At 38.2% G+C, this 23,153-nt stretch overlaps 1 protein-coding gene and 2 pseudogenes across 8 annotated transcripts in view; 1 reads left to right on the top strand and 2 right to left on the bottom strand.

Moving 5' to 3' along the window:
- Window positions 1–22,298, bottom strand: part of bpnt2 (3'(2'), 5'-bisphosphate nucleotidase 2) — a 58,568-nt gene extending 36,270 nt beyond the window's left edge. For all 8 annotated transcript variants that reach the window (XM_058744554.1, XM_058744595.1, XM_058744561.1 and 5 more), the window contains exon 1: window positions 21,630–22,298. In XM_058744554.1, the coding sequence (XP_058600537.1) occupies window positions 21,630–21,968 (339 nt within the window). In that variant the 5' untranslated portion in view covers window positions 21,969–22,298. The remainder of the gene's footprint in view (window positions 1–21,629) is intronic.
- Window positions 6,739–8,109, bottom strand: LOC131533228 (putative nuclease HARBI1; annotated as a pseudogene).
- A 438-nt stretch (window positions 22,299–22,736) lies between the features above and the next one.
- LOC131533436 (U6 spliceosomal RNA) lies at window positions 22,737–22,829 on the top strand (annotated as a pseudogene).
- Window positions 22,830–23,153: the final 324 nt, after the last annotated feature.

Raw genomic sequence — 23,153 nt, 5'->3', positions numbered from 1 at the left:
CATTCGCTTGGACTTTAGTCAGCAGCTTGGCAGTGGCCTCCTGTCGTCGGAGATGCGGTGGTGGTATGTTGCTAAGAACTGGCAGCCATGGTAGTGGAGTAGAACGTAAAGTTCCAGTGATTGTGCGCATAGACGTGTTTAACTGAACGTCTGCTAGCTTGGTGTGGGATGATCTGGACCAGACTGGTGCACAGTACTCTGCTGTTGAGTAACACAGAGCAAGTGCAGGTGGTCTTGAATGTCCGGGCCCTTGCACCCCAACTTGTGCCGGCCAGTTTACTGAGCAGAATATTTAGAGAGCTGACTTTGGCTGCTATCTTCTTTAGATGATCATGATATGTTAATGATCGGTCCAGGGTAACGCCGAGGTACGTCTTAGGCTATATACAATGGCATAATAAAATAAAATACCAGCTAGTGAACGCAAATCACAAGTTAACACATTTACAATGTATTATTTCTAAGCAGCGTTTAAACTAGAATTGATCGTTTACATTGTATTCACTATAATTAAGTGACATGTTTCCAAAGTATTTCTACGAGAAAATAACGCTGCTATGGATCAACTGGGGATCGTGTTAACTGGGGATGTGCGCGTGCACGCAAATATGTTTACCTGAATTTCCAGCAGATGTTAAGCCGGGCTCACACTGCGATTTTTAGGATTGGATAGGATACAAGTCTTTTAGGATTGTACTTGTCAGACTGTGCGAACATGATGATAATGTCACACTATGAGATCACAGTTATCATTAATGACAGACTGCACGACAGTCAAGACGAGGTAAAAACGGTTGCGCGCAAGAAAACTTGTCCGGAGTTTTACATTATCAACCCATACACGTCCAGTGACTGCGAACTGCATTCCACGCGGGACCGAAATGTTGGCTATCATGAAAAGTATATGAACGGCGGCAATACCGGCATATTTATGTATGCAGCTCACACACCCACATGAAAACAGCGGCACAACCAGTGTTTATATAGAAAAGGCAACATATCAGATGAATTCCGTGAGCGGAGGATGGGAGCGCCGGAGTTTATGGCTGATAGAATAATTCTCTAGCATTAATTCTGCTCATAGCTTGTCTTGAAAAACGGAGACAGTTGGACTTTCATCGTAGGGGTAGTCACACTGCAGGACTGTGCGCCAAATCGTCTGAAACTGCCAGAATTTCGTCGAGGTGAAATTTGATCGCAACAGCCATTAATCGGCTGTCGGTGAACATGTCAAACCAGCGATCAAAGACTACAGATTTTAGCCTAGGATTCTAGGAATCTTTTAGGATTGCCTCAGACGACCAAATCATGGCCAAAATCGCACAGTTCGTCACGGCGATATTCCACCGGTTTAGGGTTGCCAGTCGTCCCTTAAATTACAGAATAGTCCGCTCACGGTGAACTGTGACTTAAAGGGACAGTTCACCCAAAAATTAAAAACAATTGTCATCGTTTACACACCCACAAGATGTTCCAAACCTGTAATAATTTATTTCTTTTGTTGAACATAAAAGAAAATACTTTGAAGAATGTGGGCAACCAAAGAGTTTCTGGTCCCCAATGACTTTGAGAGTATTTTTTTTAAGTTACTGGGGACCAGCAGCTGTTTAGTTACCCACATAAGTATCTTCTTTTGTGTTGAATAGGATTGCTTCAGTCTGTTCCTGTCTGTTGTGCTGCTGAGAGGTTTGCGATTGTAGCTCCGTGTAGCTTTGCTTTTTATTGAATCTCTACCGTACTTTCACTCCGTTCTTTAAAGTGATAATATAACTTAATTCCCATCATATTTCTGGTGTTACCTTTCAAACTAATCGAACTAATTTGATCGTTTGCTTTTAAAACTGCGAGTGTAGCGCACGTGCAGCGCATTAGCATTCGTTAGCCAGTTAGTTTGTCGCTCGCAGTTCCATTCGCGCCTATTATTGTTTTCTTTTCTTTTTCTCTCGCTCCATTTTCATTTCTCTCTCGCTCCGTTTTTCACAAGTTCATCAAACAACATTGGTAAGTTAAGTTGGTATCATTCATCAATCACGGTGAGTAATGGCTTCTCCTCCTGCTACTGTTGTTTGCACTGTTTGCCACATGTACAGTTTATCTGTCTCTGTCAGCAGCGAGGGATTCACATGTGATAAATGCATGGCAATAGTTAGGCAGACAGAGAAGGTTTTAGAACTAGAGACACGCATCCAAACTTTAATTGAGGACAGTAAGAATGTGAGGGCTGTAGATACTGCTTTGGATGCGATTGGTGATTCTATTGTACGGAACGTGAAAATAGAGACACCAGCCACCATAGTCCATTGTTTACCGGGAGCCAGAGCGCCTGACATCTTGGCAAATTTAAAAGTGATGACTAATGCTAAACGTAAATTCAGTAAAATTAATGATGTTTGACTTCGCCAGTCGGAGATCACTAAAAATAATGTTAAAGAGGTGTGTGAACTTAATACGATATCAGACACTGTAATATGCTCTGGTCCGCTCCCTGCTTACCGTGGCGATGAGATTCATAGCAGACTGTCGGCACTCAATGGCTGGATGTCTAAGTGGTGCCCGCAAAATAACATAGGCTTTATAGACAATTGGAAAAAATTTTGGGGCAGACCTGACCTGTTGAAAAGAGATGATGTTCATCCCTCCTGGGGTGGTGCCGCTCTTCTCTCTAGAAATATGGCACATAGTCTTAGAGTTCATATTTGACTAACTGGAGCCCAGGTCAGGAAGCAGACAGACCGTCTAAACCGACCGTCTGCTAGCCGCCTCACATCACAGAAGTCAGTTAATTCTCAGCACATAGAGACTCTTTCACCTAGATATCACACTATAGAGACGGTGTCTGTTCCCCGAACTAGAAAATACAGAAAACATCCAAACCAAAGTAATAGTAACAATTTAATTGATGTTCAACAAATAAAAAACCGATATAATACAGATAAACACACTTGGTTTATTGAATATTAGATCCCTTTCTACAAAAGCTCTTGTAAATGATATGATCACTGACCATAAACTAGATGTGCTTTGTTTGACAGAAACCTGGCTAAAACCAGATGATTACATTACTTTAAACGAGTCTACACACCAAGATTACTGTTACAAACATGAACTGCGTCAAAAAGGTAAAGGGGGAGGTGTTGCTACAATTTATAACAACATTTTCAATATTTCTCTTTGGTCGGGTTTCAAGTATAATTTGTTCGAAGTAATGGTACTTCATATAACGTTATCCAAAGAAACAAGTGTTAATGATAAATCCCCTGTGATGTTTGTACTGGCTACTGTATACAGGCCACCAGGGCACCATACAGACTTTATTAAAGAATTTGCTGATTTTCTATCGGAGTTAGTGCTGGCTGCAGATAAAGTCCTAATTGTTGGTGATTTTAATATCCATGTTGATAATGAAAAAGATTTGTTGGGATCAACATTTATAGACATTCTAAACTCTATTGGTGTTAAACAACACGTGTCAGGACTTACTCATTGTCGAAGTCATACCCTAGATTTAATACTGTCACATGGAATTGATGTCAGTGGCGTTGAAATTTTGCAGCAGAGCGATGATATCTCAGATCATTATCTAGTCTCCTGTATATTCCATATAGCTAAAGCTGTAAAGCCAACTCCTTGTTACAAATATTGTAGAACCATCACTTCAACCACAAAAGACTGCTTTATAAATAATCTTCCTGACTTATCTCAGTTCCTCAGCATATCCAATAGCGCAGAACAACTTGATGATGTAACTGAAACTGTGGACTCTCTCTTCTCTAGCACTTTAGATACGGTTGCTCCTTTACGCTTAAGGAAGATTAAGGATAAGAGTCCAACACCGTGGTATAATGAGCATACTCGCGCCTTAAAGAGAGCAGCCTGGAAAATGGAGCGCAGCTGGAGGAAAACAAAATTAAAGGTATTTCGTATAGCCTGGCGGGAAAGTACCCTATCCTACAGAAAAGCATTAAAAACTGCTAGATCTGATTACTTTTCGTCTCATCTAGAAGAAAACAAACATAACCCCCGGTATTTATTCAATACAGTGACTAAATTAACTAAAAATAAAGCATCAACAGGTGTTGGCATTTCCCAACAGCAGTAATGACTTTATGAACTACTTTACTTCCAAGATCGATACTATCAGAGATAAAATTGTAACCATGCAGCCGTCAGCTACAGTATTGCATCAGATGCACTATAGATCCCCTGAGGAACAATTCCACTCATTCTCTACTGTAGGAGATGAAGAATTGTATAAACTTGTTAAAGCATCTAAACCAACAACATGTATGTTAGACTCGATTCCATCTAAACTACTAAAAGAGCTGCTTCCAGAAGTCATAGATCCTCTTTTGGCTATTATTAATTCATCATTGTCATTAGGCTATGTCCTCAAAACCTTCAAATTGGCTGTTATTAAGCCTCTCATTAAAAAACCACAACTTGACCCCAAAGAAACGTGGAACGTAACATCTAGTTAATTACAGATTAGATTCTCAAATCTCCCTTTTCTGTCAAAGATACTAGAAAAGGTAGTATCCTCACAATTATATTCCTTCTTAGAGAAAAATGGTATCTGTGAGGAATTCCAGTCAGGATTTAGACCGTATCATAGTACTGAGACTGCTCTAATAAAATAATAATTAACAAAAATAAATGATCGTTTTCGTAATCATTACGTTCTCACCCCTTGGCTGAAAAATATATGAGCTGTGTGGCGGTATAGGGAAATACATGTAAATTGCGCATCTCTGACGGAGAGACGCAAAGCGGTTTAAAGCAGAGTCCTGCACGGGTCCTGTTTGGTAAACGTGCACCAGCAGTACTTAACAGAACACCGACCCGTTACCCGACAGCAGCTCTAATTTATTTCTGTACCAGACCGGGGGCCTGTACCATGATGGTGGCTAAACAAACTCCGGGTTACAGGATTAGTTTTGAGTTGACAAAACCAAACCGATGCAATCAGGCTTAATTGGTACCATGAAGCAGCTCATCAACTTTCTCTGTCAACTCGGGCTTTGATCCTTAAGCTATGATTACTCCACGGGCGCGTGCACATAAAAGAGTGACGTCGGCACCGAACAACCAATCGCGTTCAATATGGATAGAGCGAGAGCTGTATATTTTTCATGGAGGAGCAAGAAATAATTATTCAAAAGTATGAAGAATATAAACATGTGTTTCGAGCACGCAGTAATACTGTATCTGCTGCCAAAGCAAGAGAAGAGTGTTGGAAAAAGATCGCTGATTGCGTTAATGCGTAAATTAAACAAATATCGTTCAATATTAATTAAAATGATGTATGTGTGTGCGCGTGTATATGATGCCTTTACAATAAGGTTGTATTTGTTTAGAGAACGTAATGCAGCTAACATGAATTGACAATGAACGATAGTTTTTCAGCATTTATTAATCTAATGTTAATTCCGTTAGTTGTTCAAGTTACTCATGATACTTCACTGTGCGTTAGGCGATGTTAACAGTTAGTTTTATTTTAAAAATGTATTAATGCTTAAATTAAAATGTGTATATATGTATACTGTATGTATAAAGGTTTGTGTATAAAATGTGACTGTATATTAGGCCTACGTCATATAGATTAATAGGCTATTCATTGATTTTTAGATGCAACCCCAACTACAAACGTTCTTGGCAGCAGATAAAGACAAAATATAAAAATATCATTCAAAGTGGTGAGTATTTACCATAACCTTTTATTACTTTCGTGAACATTTTCACAAAAACTTTTTGCAGCAAACAGAAAAAGTGTGACCTTCGAAAACTGGGGAGGGCCACCTCCCCAGAATACACTGTGGCAGAGGAGCTGGCTCTGAGTAGCAATAAGGGGCGGCCGATTATGGATGGTATTGGTACAGGTGCTGTACAATCTGACCCTGGTGCTGGCTCCTCTAAGCAAGTGACACTGGGTATGTGTGCAATGCATTACTACCTTTTAAAAGTTGTACATGTGGCTGACTGTATGTTCTGCAGTAGAGGGAAATACAGTGTCCCTGTTGAAGCCGCACACATTCACACAGTCTCCCACACAGAGGTGAGCTTGCAGCAGACAGAACACTATGAATATGCTTCACAACAGTTACGCTTTACATTGGCCTACTTTTATTTATTAGGGTGACGCAAATGACGAAGACACCCTCTCTGTGTGTTCTGAAACCATTGCTGAGGTGAATGCATTGTTTTTTTTTGTTTTTTTTTAATGGCGCACATTTTAATGTCACACCAATGTGACTGGCCCTTATCTTTTATTGTAGGATTTTTCACAACCTACCCCACAAACTGACGCCTCTACCTCAATGGGCTTCAGAAGGAATGTGAACAAGGTACTGCTTTAAACCCTTGACATAAATTACAGCCAGTCCTGTGCCTGTATTAAGTCATGCCTTTTGTCATTTGATTTACCTTAAGACTTGTAATGACTGTTTGTGGTGGAATTATGTTTCAGGTGGAAACTGACTCAGTCAGGCCCTTTACAAAAGGAGCCTAGAATTGGACTGCACACTAAAGGAGCTGGACTGTGAGCTGAGGAGCCTCAAATTAAAAAATTAAATTGGAGATCAAACAGCTGGAAAAACAGATCTCAGTATGTGAACTTGCTAAAACAGGCAACACATTAGTATGAACACTCAATACTTATTAATGCATCTTTCTCTTTCTCCTCCTTAGCCACATCAACAATAAAACCATTTGAGACCTATCTGCAGTTTCAATTTACTTTTATTAAGTAAAATATTGTATGGTGACTGCATCTCTGACAGCTGTGCCAGCTGGGTGGTCAAGTGTGATTGGGTCAATTTCATCGGGAGAAGCTGGTTTAGTGGTGGTGCTTGCTCCTTTCTGATAGTGGCTATATTGTGCAGAATGGCACATGCAGCCACTATCTGTGATGCCCGCTCTGGTGACACCCTTAACCGCCGAAGGCAGTTGAAACGTGCCTTTAGGATGCCAAAGGTCATCTCGATCTTGACCCTGGTTTTACTGAGGGCCACATTGAACCTGTTTTGTGGCCTTGTCTGAGGTCAGGATAGGGGTTAGTAAAAATCTCTGGCATGCATAACCCCTGTCTCCTACCAACAGGCCATCAAAAGCCCTGTCACAGAACAGAAAAGGGGAAAATTGTATAAGTTTTGCTTTGTCAATTAAAAAGAACACTTTAAAGTGTTTTGTACTGTAACTTGCCTTCCTCAAAGCGCTGACACAACACAGACTCACGGAAAATTCGTGAGTCATGCACTGAGCCAGGCCATTTGGCATCCAAGCTTGTGATCATGCATTCATGATCACAAGTTATCTGAAGATTAAATGTACAGTACATCATTGTCATGTGTTAATGATTCATCTCACTGAAAATAAGTCATCTTGAATAGTAGTAAACCTATAGTACACCTACCTGAACATTGAGGCTGTGAAAGGACTTTCTATTCACATAATCTGCCTCATGTTCTCCAAGAGCTGTGGAGAGTGCAACATGTGTGCAGTCTATTGCTCCTATGACTCTAGGGAATCCTATCATAAGATTAATATATTTGTTAAAAGATTTAGAATAATATTAACATGTACTGTATTGTATAATTTAAGTGTTCTAAGTGAAATCTGCTTTCTGGGGAGAAAAAAGTGAATGTATAAAAGTAAATCTGTTCATGTAGTGTCACCCTATCAGTCTTACCGGCAATTTTATAAAAGCCCTCTTTTATGGACATGGTCGATAAATGTCCAGGGAACACTATGAAGCTATTCATGTACCCTGCAGTGCGAGGACCACCTTGAGAATGGTTCGACAAACCGTGTTTTTCCCAAGGTTCTCTGCATCACCGACCGCATACAAGTACGCATCGCTTGCAAAAACGCATAGCATAATGCATACCATTTGCGGTACAGTAAGAGCATGACTTGACGTGTCACATTTGATATGTGCGGCTCAAGAAGTTCGCAAATATAAGAGATTCCTTCCGGAGAATCTGTATCTTTCATACAAGTAAGTATCAGGAAAATCTAGGGATTTTGTCTGTCCCTAAAAACTCTTTCTCTAAGTGCTCGTCTAACAATTTGTGCGGAGATGTCCACAGGATTTGGTAGAAAAGGTGAAGCCATTGCAACAGACACTGGGATATGTGGCGTCACCTATATGTTTCTTTGATCACAGCTGATTGGTGAATTTCAGTCTGAGATCTCGAATCAGAACATAACCTGCCCCGGAGCAGGTTAGCCGTGCAACATAAGATACCATGGCAACAAACAACGCTTAAAGCCGAGCTACCTTCATGGTACCTAAAACCCAGAGTTGGGGCAAACTAAACTGAAACTTACCTGGCTAGCCAGCTAAACCGGCTTCATGGTACAGGCCCCAGAACCGTTTGACATAAAGACCGCGAGTCCCGAGCCAAACCGCACCCACATTAATCTACAACATCAGGTAGGCAAACTTATTAATTTTCTCATATAACACAAGCAATCAAACCATCATTAGGCAAGTTGGTGTTTTGAAGAAAAACATATATGCAACATGATAATTAACAGAAGAAGAAAAAATGAGAATGCACTAGTGCTGGGCGGTATACCGGTTCATACCGAATACCGGTGTTTATTTTTCTTATGATATGAATTTTTTAAAAACCGCAATACCGGTGTTATTTAAATAACGTTCGGAACGCGACACACTGTTTGAGAGGGGTATCTTTTCACTATTGCATTGTGGCAAGAACACAGCTGTATGTGTTACTAAGCGTGTTCTGAAGCTGTAGAACTAGTAGAACGTGATGATACAGAAGAACTCATCCACAATATCCACCGCGCGCCGCCACCAGCTCCCGCGTCTCACACACACGAGCGTGATTTTAGCACTATATTTAGCAACTTTCAGACCCTTTTAGCGGCTTTTTTTTCCATAGAATATACAAACTGACAAACCTAGCGAATGTTTTGGATAAACCTTAGCTATGGTTCAGTTGGAAGATGTCGCCAGTGCTGCCCCGCGAGCGCGAGATCTGACTCCCGGCGCAGCGTCGCGTCTCTCTGCGTCTGTTCTGTCTGTGCAGCGAGCAGCAGAGAAGCACCTCATTCATTTGGCCGTACCGCGACTGTTTGGAATTATAAATATGAGCATAGTTCGTCTGTTAATATTATGCACTTTTTTTTTTTAGTTTACTCAGACGCAGGCAGTGCGCTGCATGAGACAAAAAAGTAATATAGCCAAAACCACCGCATATAGCCGCTCTTTAGTATAACGTTAGATGCATGTTGATTTTATCAGACGATGTCGCGATTATAAATGAGAATGACTCCTGGTTAACATGTATTAATGGGTCGTGTTTAGTCACTATTTAGTGTGGAATTTTTCTACAATATTCGCTCATCATGACAGTAAAATAGGGCATTCTAAGTCAATCTACTGCAGTTTTTCCTCTCTCAATCAGTAGAAAATGTGGTTAACACCCGATCATGCATGAAAAAAATAAATACCGTCATATACCGTGAAACCGGTATAATTTTGAAAAATACCGTGATATACATTTTTGGTCATACCGCCCAGCACTAGAATGCACCTTTCTGTAAACAATACAAAACGTGCCATAACATCTTGTGATCACTGCCAAAATTTTGAACAAATAAATATGCAAGGGATAAATCACATCATACACACGCTTATAATTCTTCATAAATAAAGAAAATAACATATTCAAATGTGAGCCTTTAAATAGGCCTACGATTGCAGTTATTATTGAATTTCATTAGTCCCAGTTATGATTTATGCGCGGATGTTCACGGAAAAGTGCGCAAGGCACGACAGTTACAATATCACGATTATGGTTAAATAAGAAAAAAGACATATAACCAAATTAGGCTACGTTTATTTTCATATTAAATATCTCAACACACCATTAGATATGACATTAAGTGCAACTTGTGTAGATTTATTTAGTAAAAAGACTTGCATCCTTTGGTGTATATTTGTATAGGCTATACTTTTACCATCTATCAATCTCAGCATGGGATAATTTTGTCGCTATAAACGTTTGCCTCACTAAGGTTAAATTATGCCAAGTCTTTCTTTGGCCTTCACTCTGGAAGTGATCTGTTGATTCTGCTATACTTTAATTAAAGCTGAAACTAACTATATAAAACTAAATAAAAATGTGCGCACAAAAAAAAACTAACAAAAATAGTAATGAAACAAATAAAAACTAAACTAAATTTCATAGCAAATTTGAAAACGATATTAAAATAAAACGAATAAAAAAATATAAAAACTATAATAACCTTGATGAGGAGCTCCTTCTACAGTCTGGAACTGGTTTGGTTAGGGCTGTACTGTGCACGCAAAAAAAAAATCGTTCTGTGATACAGTTTTGTTTACAAACGTGTTGTCCAACAAAGATATCATTTATTGACATGCTTTTTGTCCAAATTAACTTAATAACATAGTTGAGTGTTTGAATTAACTTCTTTTTGTGACCAGACATGGTTTCATATTACAGAATGATAGTATTATATACAGTGATAAAGGCTATGTCGAGTAGCATTGCATTATACATATAATTTCCTTATAAAAAAAAATACCCAAGATTCAAGAACACAGATAAACATATGTGGAGTTTCTGTGCAAGGGCGCCCTCCGGCTTCCAGTATGAATTAAACAGTCAAAACATGTACTCAGTAATGCTCACAACACCCTATTTTGAGTAAAAATAGGAAACATAATACTTTTCTCTAAAGAAACAGGATTCCCTGAATTATCGCCATTGATATCGTTATCGCAATAAAATACCAGAAATATCGTGATAAACTTTTAAGCCCATATCGCCCATCCCTACCTGCCTCTATCATCTGATCGTGGTTATATCTCTTTATTAGTTCTACTGGATCTTAGCGCTGCGTTCGATACAATCGACCACAGCATTCTTTTGAATAGACTAGAAAACTTTGTTGGCATTAGTGGAAGTGCCTTAGCATGGTTCAAATCGTACTTATCTGACCGCCATCAGTTCGTAGCAGTGAATGAAGAGGTATCATATCAATCACAAGTGCAGTATGGAGTACCTCAAGGCTCAGTACTAGGGCCGTTACTTTTTACGCTTTACATGTTACCCTTGGGAGATATTATCAGGAGACATGGTGTTAGCTGATGATACTCAGCTCTATATTTCTTTGCGGCCCGGTGAAACACACCAAATTGAGAAACTAACGGAATGCATAGTCGATATAAAAAAAACTGGACGACGAGTAATTTCTTACTGTTAATTCTGAAAAAACAGAGGTGTTAATTATCGGACCTAAGACCCCCACATGTAATAACCTAGAACACTATCTAACACTTGACGGCTGCTCTGTCAATTCTTCTTCATCAGTTAGGAACCTAGGTGTGCTGTTTGATAGCAATCTTTCATTTGAAAGCTATATTTCTAGCATCTGTAAAACTGCGTTTTTCCATCTCAAAAACATATCTAAATTGCGACCTATGCTCTCAACGTCAAATGCAGAAATACTAATTCATGAGTTTATGACCTCAAGGTTAAACTATTGTAATGCTTTATTGGGTGGTTGTTCTGCACGCTTGGTCAACAAACTACAGTTGGTCCAAAATGCAGCAGCTAGAGTCCTTACTAGAACCAGGAAGTAGCCCGGTTCTGTCAACACTGCACTGGCTCCCTGTCAAACATCGGATAGATTTTAAAATCTTGTTAATTACTTATAAAGCCCTGAATGGCTTAGCTCCTCAGTACTTGAGCGAGCTCTTATCACATTATAGTTCTCCTCGTCCGCTGCGTTCTCAAAATTCTGGCCGTTCGATAATACCTAGAATATCAAAATCGACTGCGGGCGGCAGATCCTTTTCCTATTTAGCGCACAAACTCTGGAACAATCTACCTAACACTGTTCGGGAGGCAGACACACTCTGTCAGTTTAAATCTAGATTAAAGACACATCTCTTTATCCTGGCGTACACATAACACACTAATACGCTTCTATTATTCAAATCCATTAAAGGATTGTTAGGCTGCATTAATTAGATCAACTGGAACCGGGAACACTCCCCATAACACACAATGTATTCGTTACATCGTAAGAAGAAAGGCATAATATTTGTCTGTTTCTTTCTTATTCTGTTTCTCAGTCCGTATCCGATCAGATGGTGGATCAGCACCAAGAGATGATGTCTGCAGCCCTGATCGTCAGCGGAGAGCCCCTGAGACATAAATTTTAATTATAATAAATAAACAAATATATATTATAAAAATACAGCGAGAAAAAATAAATGCATTAAACTAGGCATGGGACGATAACCGGTTTCAAGGTATACCGCGGTTTGGAAAATTCACGGTTTCAAACCCACTAAAATTTTGCGTTATACCGTTCCTGCGGTATGCGCAGTTTTTTTTTACGTGTCGTCAAAGCCGGAAAGTGCAGGACTCCCTCAGTTGTGAGCAGCGAAAAGCATAACGACTCACACGAACCCTTCTCCTCCGGATAGCGGTCAGTGAGAATCACCTGTGTGTAGGATGATGGCCGAATGAGGTGAATCCCTGGAACTTTTTCCCCTGTCGAAAAAGACGAAGTCTGCCGTATGGGAATTTCTCGGGTAATGTAGACCAATCATGTTCCGTACACGATGAAGTTTTGGAGCCGATCGCTAAATAAATACTTCCAGGTCGTACACAAACGATATATCTGTGTCGTCTTCATTTCTCCCTCTTTCACCCTCAATCAAGACAGAGACCCATTCGCCGGTTGTTTCAGTGTTGAAATAAATAATATTCGGCTTGCTACCGAGGCAGATAACATACCTAATTAACTAGCTAACGTCAACTAGTTTCCTCCCTCGCGTTACTTCACAGAGCGGGGAATAGCAGACTAAAGTACTACGTTTCTGTGATTTAGTACAATAAATTTAGCTGGTATCACGTCAATAATTTTAAACCTCCTGCCATTGTTTACATCTGTTCAAAATCACTTCATTTAAAAAAGAAACAAACTGCTGGCTCAGGTGTCTTTGCCACTGTTTGAGTATTATACGGAGAGAGACCACGTGTGTGTACGTGTGTGTGTGTGTGTGAGAGAGACACAATCGCGTGCTCTCCTTATGTGTATGTGCACACATCTTTGTACCTCACTGCTCATAACTTGGACTGAAAGAAGAATGTGTAGAAAGTGAGCATATCTCCAAAAACCTTGTTGAGCTGCAGGTTTAATGACTGCATTTTTTTTATTTTTTAACAGAAATTGTTCTGATTTATGTTTTTGATTATTGAGCTGTATGTTTAGGTTAAGTTACAGCATTTTCATTTTTTTTCATTTAGAAGGATTTTTTTTTTTTTTACAGAAAATAATTTATTTATGTTCTGATTGTTGTTGATCTGCAGGTTTAGGCTCACTTAAGTGACTGCACGTAATTTAATTAACAAGAATACAATTATTTATTTTAATTATTTAGCCTGACATGTTTACTGCTCCAAAATGTTCTATATGTTTCTTAAAAATAAAATGTATTGTGTTCAGTGGAAAAAACGTTGTTGTTTTTTACCCAGACATTTAAAAATGACATATTTTAGAGCTGTAATCGCAATACCGTGATACCGTGAGATTTTTATCTAAGGTTATCATACCGTCAGAATCTCATACCAGCCCATGCCTACATTAAACTATACATTACAACTATAGCAAATGAATAAATCATATAAATGAAAAACTTCAAATAATGAATAAAACACAAATATAACAAATACATTAAATTATAAATTAAAATGCTCCATCGGGACAAGACCACGGGAATCAGATAAGCCCTTTACACAATCTGACATGGCTGCAGTTGGAATTGAACTGCGGGTTTCGTCTGGCCAGAGGAGAACTGGCCCCCTGACTGAGCCTGGTTTCTCCAAAAGTTTTTTTTCTCCATTCTGTCACAGAGGGAGTTTTGGTTCCTTGCCGCTGTCACCTCTGGCTTGCTCAGTTGGGGACACTTAATTTCTAGCAATTATCGTCGATTTGGTTGCACAGATACTATTTAAACTAAACTGAGCTAGACAATGACATCTCTGAATTCAATAATGAAATGCCTTTAACTGAAAATTGAGAAAACTGAGCGTTTAATCTTATCATTATACATTACTGACACTCTATCCTCCAATTTGATACTGTTAAGTGCTTTGACACAATCTGTATTGTTAAAAGCGCTATATAAATAAAGATGACTTGACTTGACTTCAGAAGAAAAAAAGAACTTTATGCAGGTTTAGAACAACCTGGGTAAATTATGACAGAATTTTCATATTTTTAAAGTGACAGACACATCTGTGCTTCAAGGTATAGGCCTATTGTTTTATTAAAATTTGGATAGTCTGTTAATATAATATTCCATACATTATCAGAGATTGGTAGACATAATTATTACATGTCTAGACATTATTAGACAGATGAATTAATAGATTATGATTAATGTTAGACCCTTATTAATTTATCATTTATATTAATCATAAATTTATACACAGTAAATAATCAAAAATGTCATATACAATTTGGCATTTTAAAAAGTAAAAAAAACCAACTAATTATTTAGATAAAAAAGGGACAAATATAGCCATAATTTAAGTAAATTAATTAAATAAAATAATAATACAAATTCATCCCATCAAGTTAGCAGCTGCAGAATTGTGAAAAAAAAAAAAAAAAAAAGACTACTCAATAAATACACAAATTTAAAATAACAATATTAATATGTTCTGTTGGAAGATTACATACTTGAGCGTGTTTTGTTTTTGTGTTTTTTTTTGGAGGGGGGGGGGTCCGTCGTGAATGGGTGTCCCTTATTTTACCTCGCTGAAGGTGGCAACCCTACGCCGAGAGTAAAATCCTGTCTTCAATCTAAACATCTGAGGCTAAATTAGCAGTTCGGTAGCTCAGTGCGTACTGCTGTCTCACGGCGCGGTGTCTAGGCTTAGTTCACACTGCAGGCTAAAGTGGCCCAAATGTAACTTTTTTTGCCCAAATGTGACCCAGATCTGATTTTCTTATGACAGTCTGAACAGCACAAATCCGATTTTTTCAAATTCGTATGCATACTTAAACTAAATCTGCTAATGTTGTGGACTCACTGGACACATGCTTTCCCGAGTCTCCCAGAGCAAGCCCTTTGCCGAAAATGCAGCGCCCAATCTCAGATCCTTCAAATGCGGTCCTGCTTGAAGCAACAGAGAGACTGGGTAAGAAGCATGATGACTTCATGGAGAAACTTTTGGAGATCGAGAATTCTGTCGCGTCCAATTCCATCCTTATATCTGACCTTGCTGCGAGGGTCAACGTTGTTGCTAAAACTTCAGAGGATACAGCTTCTAAATCTAATAAACTGGACTCTCAGATGTTTACTTTGGCTGCAGAAAACAAAGGCCTATAGGATAAAGTGGATGAGCTGGACGGCCGCCTATAAGAGACGATGGAATTTAAGGATCGCGGGTGTTCCAGAAGTCGATGGGGAGAATGTCAAAATGGTTATAATTGACATTTTTCTTCAGGTGTCCCCATGCTTAGCGGATGTTCTGCAAACTTCAATTGATGTTGCGCACAGGCTTGGCCCTAAATTGGGCAATGCGCATCCTCGCACGATAATTGTACAGTTCCTTTCGCGGTCTCACCGTGATCGTGTCTGGGCTGACGCAAAAAACTCAGAAGTGCTCAAACAGAAAAAAATTAGGATAACAGAGGACCTGACGCAGAGAACGAAGGAAGCCCGGAATAAATTGTGGCCGTTGGTGGAGAAAGCTCGAAAAGAGGGTCGTCGTGCTGGTTTCAAGGGTCCATTTGCTTTTGTTGATGGAAAGAAGATTTGTGCGGACGAAATCTGACTTCTAATGGACATTAGAGGTTAAGTGCTCTTATGCCAGTTATGGTTATTGCCATTTTCACTGTGGAAATGTTAACTGGCAAAGTATGGAAACTGACAAGCAGTTGATAAATACACAGTATTGTTGTAATATGTTAAGGTAAGCGGAGGCAGTTTAAAATAAGTTTACGCTCTTAAAGAGGGGTTTGAATAAGTTTCAAGTTTTGCAATTTATTGTATTACATTTTATATATTCTTTATTACTGTAACGGTTAAAAGTTTTTCTTGTATTCTCTTATTGTTCGTATGTCAGTTAAACTTTCTTGTTTTTCTCTTATTGTACGGGGGATTCGTGATTTATCTAAACGCAAGGCTTTATTTTTATTTTGTATGTCACAGAAAAGAGAGATTTATTTTCTTCAAGAAACACATTCTTCTTTCAAAGATGAAACTTTTTGGCGCAATCAATGGGGAGGTAATATTTTATTCTCTCATGGTACTAACCACTCCACTGGAGTTCTTATTTTGTTTGATCGTAATATTAGCGGCTCTATTCTTCAGTCCTTTTCTTCTTCTGAGGGCAGATGGATTATTGTTGTTATTCTTTTGGGGGATTTCTTGATTATCTTGGCCAATGTTTATGGTTTTAACAATCATACGCAAAACAGCAGTTTTTTTTCATGATCTTTCTTCTAAGATCTTTGATTTAAAAAGTAAATATCCTTCTGCTGCAGTAATAGTCGGAGGAGATTTTAACGAAGCTCCTGATTTATGTATAGATAAACAGATTTCCTTCAAAACAAGAATTACGCAGATGTAATACCATTATTAATGATTTTTGTAACTTCCTTTCTCTATTGGATGCTTTCAGGTTTATGCATGCTGATGCTTGTTAATACTCTTGGTTTAGTGCAGATCTTTTTAAAAAAAAAAAATTGCGCATAGATTATTGGCTTATATCTGATTTCATGTTTCCTTTTATTAAATCCAGTGATATTTGTCCTGCTCCTCTCACAGATCATGCTTTTATCAATCTTATTTTATCTGATTCTGGTGCTGGTTGTCATAGAAATCCTGGATACTGGAAACTGAATTGTTCTTTATTAGAATTTTCCTCTTATTGTTCAGCTATTAAGAATATTATTGAAGAATTTAAAGGAAAACCATCAGTTTCAATATCATCAAATTGGGAGTTGTTCAAATATGAATGCAGAAAATTCTCTATTCGATTTAGTAAACAGCTGGCAAAGGCAAAATCTTTAAGGTATACCTCTATATTAAACGAAATTAGTCAAATTTTAGGAAAACAACAAACAGAAGAAGATGATAAAGTAAAACTACACAACCTACAAGAAGAATTAGATAACATTTATACAGTAAGGGCTAAGGGTGCATTTATTAGATCGAGGGTGAAATGGCTAGACTTCGGGGAGAAAAATTCAGCATATTTTTTTTAATTTAGAAAAGAGAAGAGGAAAAGTTTAAAAAAAATAACTTCTCTATATATTGAGGGTAGTTTATTCACAACTTTATACTTCCACATTTAACCCACAAATTTCTGATAGCTTTTTTGAGAGGGTTCAGACATTCACACCCATTATAAGTGATGATAATATGTCTTCTTGTGAGATGGATTTGTCGTTGGAAGAGTTGGATGTTATTATTCATAAATCCCCTCTCAATAAAAGTCCAGGTCCAGATGGACTGCCTTTTGAATTCTACAGGACCTTTTGGCAAGACATAAAAGAGTTTCTTTTAGAAGTGTTCAAAGACTGTGTACAGAAAGGTGAATTGAAGTCTATGAAGCAGGGGCTAATTACTTTAATTCCAAAACCCAACAAAGATTCCCTGTATTTATATAATTGGCGCCCGATTACTTCACTTAATTCAGATTATAAATTGTTAGCTTCCCTTGATGCAAACAGGCTGAAACCATGTTTAGAAGAAATTGTTTCTGTTTCCCAGTCTGGCTTCATGAAAGGCAGGCACATAGCAAATAATATACGGTTAGTGTTAGATATTTTAGGCTATAAGGAATTGATAAACGATAAAGCAATTATTTTATTTTTAGACTTTTATAAGGCCTTTGATACGGTTGAACACGAGTTTATGTTTGAATCTTTGCGTAGGTTTGGTTTTGGTCATTCTTTCATTAAAATAGTACAGACTTTTTACAAAAATATTAATAGCAATGTGTCTTTGGTTAATGGTGTTTCTCCTCGGTTTGTGATTAGTAGGGGTATCAGACAAGGGTGTCCCATATCACCTTTTTTATTTTTATTGGTCGCTGAGTTTCTTAATATTTTTATTACTCACTGCTTAGATGTTCAGGGTATTCTAGTAGCGGAACATACTTTTCTAATTAGTCAACTGGCAGATGAAACCTGTCTGTTTTTAAAAGATGAGAAGCAGGTTCCTGTTATTTTGGATGCTTTGAATTTATTTTCTAATGCTTCTGGTCTCTCAGTCAATCGAAATAAGAGTGAAATTATGCCTGTTCACAGTCTGGACAAAGATTAGATAGAAGGTATTGAGGTCAAAAATTCTGTAAGATATTTAGGTATCAGTAAATCTCCGACTGATAGAATTGTAGATAATTTTTCACAACGGATACAAAAATCTAAGAAACTTAACCATTTATGGTCGTGTTTTGATATCTAAAGCTGAAGGTATTTCTAGGATTGTTTACCCAGCTTTGTCTTTATATGTTGACCGAAAAACATGCTCATCTATTGACTATGTTATTTAAATGTTTGTGGAAAAATAAAACTGAATATGTTAAAAGGAAGACACTGATTAGAAATACTTTGGAGGGAGGTGTGAATGCTTTGGACTTTAGTACTCTCAATCAAGTTTTTAAAATTGGTTGGATTAAACGTTGCCTGAATGCTGACCCAAATTTGTTATGGTTTTATATTCCTAAATTGATCTTTGAAAAATGTGGAGGTTTAAATTTTTTATTAACTTGCTATTTTAGTTGCAATAAACTCCCAGTTAAGCTCGCTAATTTTCATAAGCAAGCTCTGGACACTTGTAAGCTAGCCTTCTGTCACAATTTTCCCCCTCATAGATGTATTCTATGGAATTATCAGAATTTGTGTGGCAAAAAATCTATCTTTATTAAAAACTGGTTTGACAAAGGTGTCATTTTTGTTTTAGATTTGTTAAAAAAGGATGGTAACTTCTATTCGTATTCAGAATTTTCAGAACTCTTTGAAGTGGATACCTCACCTAGAGTGTATGAATGGGTTATTAATTCCATTTCACCCAAATTGTTACATTTGGTTAGGGCAAATTGTTACAGTTCTTTAAAATGTGAAATCCCCAAAATGTTTATTGGAGGTCTGGAGCTTGGTAATATTAAATGTAACAATTTCTGGATTAGAAAATCTCTTAAGAAATTAAGTTGTCATCCTAAAGCATTTTATAAGTGGAAACTAAATTACCCTTTTCTTTCTACTATTAAAATTTGGGCTGGTATTAACAAGTTTCTGTTACCTAAAAAGATGAAAGAACTTCACTATAAAATTCTTCATATGTACTATCCCTGTAATTCTTTACTCTCAATTTAAGTCGGACATCTCTTCACAATGCACATTCTGTAATTCTAACTTGAAAACAATATCACACTTATTTTTTGAATGTGATTATGCAAAGGATTTATGGAAAGAAATGTCTTGGCTTGTTTTCTCAGCTTACAACAAACTTTTTAGTTTTAAAATAAGTAATGTACTGTTTTTGATTTGGGAATCAGGATCAAAGGAGCTGGATGATATGTTAAAACTCTTGACTCTTTGTGGCTTATTTCATCTTCACAAATGTAAAGTTACTGATTGTATGCCCAATTTTAGGATTTTCTGTATTGATTTGAAATTATTTTATGAATCTCTCTTCTCATGGCTTAATAAGAAAGCTGCTAAAAAAAAACGTATTGATGGAAACCGTATTGATAATGACTTTGTTGTAAAGGTTACCTCTTGAGTATTCTTTGAAGTTGACATTTTGTGTGTAATTTTTCCTTTTTTATTTATTTATTATTATTATTTATTTTTGTTACTACTTTTGTTTAGGTAAATATTGTTTTGTATTCTGGTTATGCATTTCTTTTGCCTTGACTCTATCCCCTGTAAATGTTATTTGTTTAATAAAAAATCCGATGTTTTGCAAAGCTACTTCAGTCTGAACGGCCATGTCGCATTTCATGCGAATTTTAAGTCACAATTCTGCGCTGGAGGAAATCGTGGGCTGTATCCGAAATCGCCCCCTACACCCTCATTCACTATTCCCTACATTAGTCCACTCATACAGTTCACATGAAGGAGTGAATGAAACCAGTGAATTCGGACACTGAGTACACCGAAAGGACTGCCGCTTTTGCATATTTGCTTGCTGTTTAATAATCATTTGAAACGGGCAGCTCCAGTAGTAAGATTGAAGGATTTATCTTGAACTTTGTTACGGAAATTATGTATAAACCCTAATAGTCAATTTACAATTAATGTATTACGCCGTGGACGAGCGCTTCTAAAATAAATAATTGGATGATTCAGCTGCGGCCGCCATCTTCTGGCGAGACGCGGGAATTCATTCGGCGCGCGACTCTCACAGTGCATTATGGGTTATCTCTAGCCGTTGGCAGTTTCTCAAACGGAAGGCTGCATCCTCCGGAGGTCGCATTTATAGGCTGCATACGTCATCAAGCCTGGTTTATTTCAGTTAACTGAGCATTACATTTCCGAGTCAAAAGCATATTACAACAATTTACACTTAACTAAGAATAATGGTCAAATTTATAACTGTTAATATTCTAAAATAAGATCTTCTTTATGACGTATGCAGCCTACAAATGCGACCTCCGGAGGATGCAACCTTCCGTTTGAAAAACACCCGTTGAGTGTACATCGGTTGTACACTCGTTTTTGCGGTGTATTGTGGGATTGAATGAGTACACTCTCCTTCTTATCACTTCGTTATTTAGGCTCCGATTACACATTAACTTAAAAATTGCTAAACACATGCTACCACGAGCAGCATCCATTTTTATTTCCGCAAACACAGTGCGTCACGTCTTCTTCTGCGCATGCGGGTCACTTCAGGGCCGTATTCGGTTCACACATGAGACTGATTGCAGTCGCATTTAAATGACAATGTGAACAACAGCGCAAAAAAAAAAATCGGTTTTCAGCAAAAAAATCCGATCTGAGCATTAAGACCTGCAGTGTGAACTATAGCTTGTTTGAAACCAATGCCAAACAGACTTTGTTGTTTATTTTCCGTACTTCAGCCGCTACGGGCGACCATACCATTAATTTGTAATATTTACAAGAATATCAAAATCATGTAATGAGCAAGTGTGCGTTTATTAGACAGCTTAATGTCACGTCAGTTTGTTCTTTCAGAATCGGCGAATCTGCTGCGTTCGTTCCATCACATCTGGAGCGAAGACCTGAACCAGGAAGTTGGTCACCAGTTAAACCGTAGTAACACCGGAACCCGACTGTTGCACTATAGCAGATAGGCATATTTGTTCTGTTAGGTCAGAAACTATCGTCTAGCGGAAGAATAGTAATTAATACATCTGCTAAGCAAAATAACGTTTTACGTGTGCCCTTAGTATTTTATCGTAACTAAATGCACTTTAACCGTCCATGACTATATTCACTAAAGTCAGCTTCTACACTGTGCATTTCAAGGCGATGGAATATTATACGTTTACATTAGTAAAATGAGTAGTAACCGCAAAATACGGTTACCATGGTAAAGCATATCCCATCCACAAGCTCAGATCACCTGGCTGTACCTGTATATAAGGGTAGGTGTTCTTGATCAAGTAGAACATCTTGCGGTGGGAGTTCAGATCACCCAGCGTGAGCTTTTCACTGGCCCCTTCTTTTGTTTTGCCCTTTGACTTCTCCTCTAGTGTGTTATCCTCCCTGATCCTCTTCACCTCCCGTCCGCCCTGCACCGCAGCCTCCATGGACAGCGCGAGCAGGTCTCTCAGATCCACAGTCCTTTTCTGTCTGAATGAGGCGATTCTACTGGATAAAACTCCCGCGTATAGGTGATAGATCACACCGACTCCCAGCAAGCAGAACACGGCTATGCCGAGCGGGGACAGCCGGATGCCCATTGGAGCCATCACAAAGCCGGACGTGCGAGCAAAGCCGATGAATATGAGAACAGGGCAACAGCTAAACTAGACGTGTTTCTCTTTGGTGAGCATTTGCACGTAATTTGAACGCACGTATAACGCAAACGATTAGAAAAACGTGCGAGCTAATCGAAAGTTACTTATTTCCTTCACTGGTCAAATCCAAATTAAGTCAAGCGAAAGCTTCCTTCATTGTAGTATTTTCCCCAGTCTCCGTACTAATATCTGCTTTCTCACAGTGACAGATCCATGGCTGTGACAGCGAGTAATACTGTATGCATTCCACGTCCACCGTTGTGGCTTGCTTGCTTTTTTTTTTTTACTTCCCCTTCTTCTTCTTCTTCTTCTTCTTCTTCTTTCGATTTAGTGGCGGTTGGCAAACTAACTTATAGTGCATGTCCGCCACCTACTGAGATGGAGTTCGGTAAAGTTGCTGGTTTTACTACAACACTCATTTTGAAAATAATTGCTTTTGCACATTTTTTTGAATGATTTTTTTAATTATGAAAAATAGGTAATAACTTTACTGTAACACACTGTAGTTTCACCAAATTCAGTTCACTCATCACTGTTCACGGTTCAGTTTACACAGTACAGTGTGTTACAGTGAAGTTTTACATAATAAAAAATCATTAAAAAAATGTGTAAAAGCAATTATTTTCAAAATTAGCATTGTAGTATAAACCAGCAGGAGAGCAGTGATGTGTGGACTAAATTTGGTGAAAGTAGAGTGTTACAGTAAAGTTATTAACTATTATGTCCACGGCGGCACATATATTAAAATTGGATCAATACAGATAAGATTACCATGGCCCCTGCGCAAAGAATGCAGAACAATCTTCTCTGTTTGCCCCTGAGTGGCCCCCTGTGCACCTTGACCCCACCCACCTACCTGAGTATAAGTGTTGTGGCCCCACAATTTGAGATGTCAGTCAGTTTGATTTCAGAGTCAGTTTTCTTCAGAGGGCAGTGTAATCGTGCATTTAATTATGCCCAAAAAACAGAGATGGCCTCATGTAATTTTGAAAAGAGAGCAGGAACGACATGAGAAGTTCTGACAGAGGCTTTCAAGGGACCTGGACAACACAACTTTGCGAGTCCAGAGGGCAGAATCTTCCGGGGAAAAAGAAAAACGATATATCACAAACCTCACTGGCCTCCAGTGATTTCCTC

Source organism: Onychostoma macrolepis, chromosome 02 (assembly GCF_012432095.1).
Source record: "Onychostoma macrolepis isolate SWU-2019 chromosome 02, ASM1243209v1, whole genome shotgun sequence".
NCBI lineage: Eukaryota > Metazoa > Chordata > Actinopteri > Cypriniformes > Cyprinidae > Onychostoma > Onychostoma macrolepis.
The sequence above is the reverse complement of the archived record's forward strand: the minus strand, read 5'-3'. Positions and strand labels throughout refer to the sequence as shown.